Genomic DNA, 1,172 nt, shown 5'->3' with positions numbered 1-1,172 from the left:
GTCTAGACCCTCCTCTAGACCGAGGCCAAGTTCAAAACCTACCTCAAAGCCAAATTCAAAATCAAACTCAAATTCAAATTCAAATTCAAATTCGAACTCAAATTCAAACTCGAATTCAAACTCAAATTCAAACTCAAATTCAAAGAACAACTCAGGATCAAATTCAAAGAACAACTCAGGATCAAATTCAAAGCACACCTCAAAACCAAATTCGAAGCACACCTCAAAACCAAATTCTAATTCAAATTCAAAGCATACCTCAAGACCAAATTCAAAACCTACTTCAGGTTCCAAAAACAGCTCTAGACCAAAACCTTCGATTGTAATTCCAAGCGGCAATAACGGAAATAATGGGAATAATGGAAATAATGGAAACAACGGTAATAACGGGAATAACGGAAACAATGGAAATAATGGAAACAATGGAAATAATGGGAACAATGGGAATAATGGAAATAATGGGAATAATGGAACCGGCAGTAATGGAAATAACGGAAACAATGGAAATAATGGTAATAATGGAAATAACGGAAATAATGGGAACAACGGGAATAATGGAAATAACGGAAACGGTAACACTGGTAGCACAGGTAATACCGGTAGCACTGGTAGCACTGGTAACACTGGTAATACTGGTAATAACGGTAATAACGGTAATGGAAACAACGGTAATGGCGGCAGCAATGGCAACCCTCCGTGCAACCACAACCAAGGCTCAGGCGGGATCGTCATTGGGGGAGGCGCTGGTGGTGGTAGTGGCAGTTTGCTGTTTCCACAACTGACTCTGAACATCCAGCTGCAGGTGAGTGTGTGTGTGTGTGTGTGTGTGTGTGTGTGTGTGTGTGTGTGTGTATCCGTGTGCGTGTTTATGTGTTTGTGTGTGTGTGTCCGTGTGTGTGTTTGTGTGTGTGTCCGTGTGTGAGTGTGTGTGTGTGTGTGTGTGTGTGTGTGTGTATCTGTGTGAATATGTGTGGGTGTGGGTGTGTTTGTGTGTGTATGTGTGTGTATGTGTGTGTGAGTGTGTAGTTGTGACGTGTTGTGTGTGAGGTCAGACAAGTGTTTGTGTATATGTGTGTATGTGTGTGTGAGTGTGCGTGTGAGTGTGCGTGTGCGTGTGTGTGTGTGAGTGTGCGTGTGTGTGTGGGTGTGTGTGAGTGTGTGTGTGTGCGTGT

The 1,172-nt window shown here is 42.8% G+C and overlaps 1 protein-coding gene across 1 annotated transcript in view; it reads left to right on the top strand.

Annotated features, from left to right (window-relative positions):
- The window catches only part of LOC106012584 (putative uncharacterized protein DDB_G0286901), a gene marked incomplete in the record, with an annotated part of 8,221 nt that overhangs the window by 1,188 nt on the left and 5,861 nt on the right, over positions 1-1,172 (top strand). The window contains 1 exon segment of the mRNA XM_035971345.1: positions 7-802. Coding sequence (XP_035827238.1) covers positions 7-802 — 796 coding nt within the window.

This window comes from Aplysia californica, unplaced genomic scaffold (genome assembly GCF_000002075.1).
Source record: "Aplysia californica isolate F4 #8 unplaced genomic scaffold, AplCal3.0 scaffold00420, whole genome shotgun sequence".
In the NCBI taxonomy this organism is placed as follows: domain Eukaryota; kingdom Metazoa; phylum Mollusca; class Gastropoda; order Aplysiida; family Aplysiidae; genus Aplysia; species Aplysia californica.
This window is presented reverse-complemented; position numbering and strand designations above follow the sequence as displayed.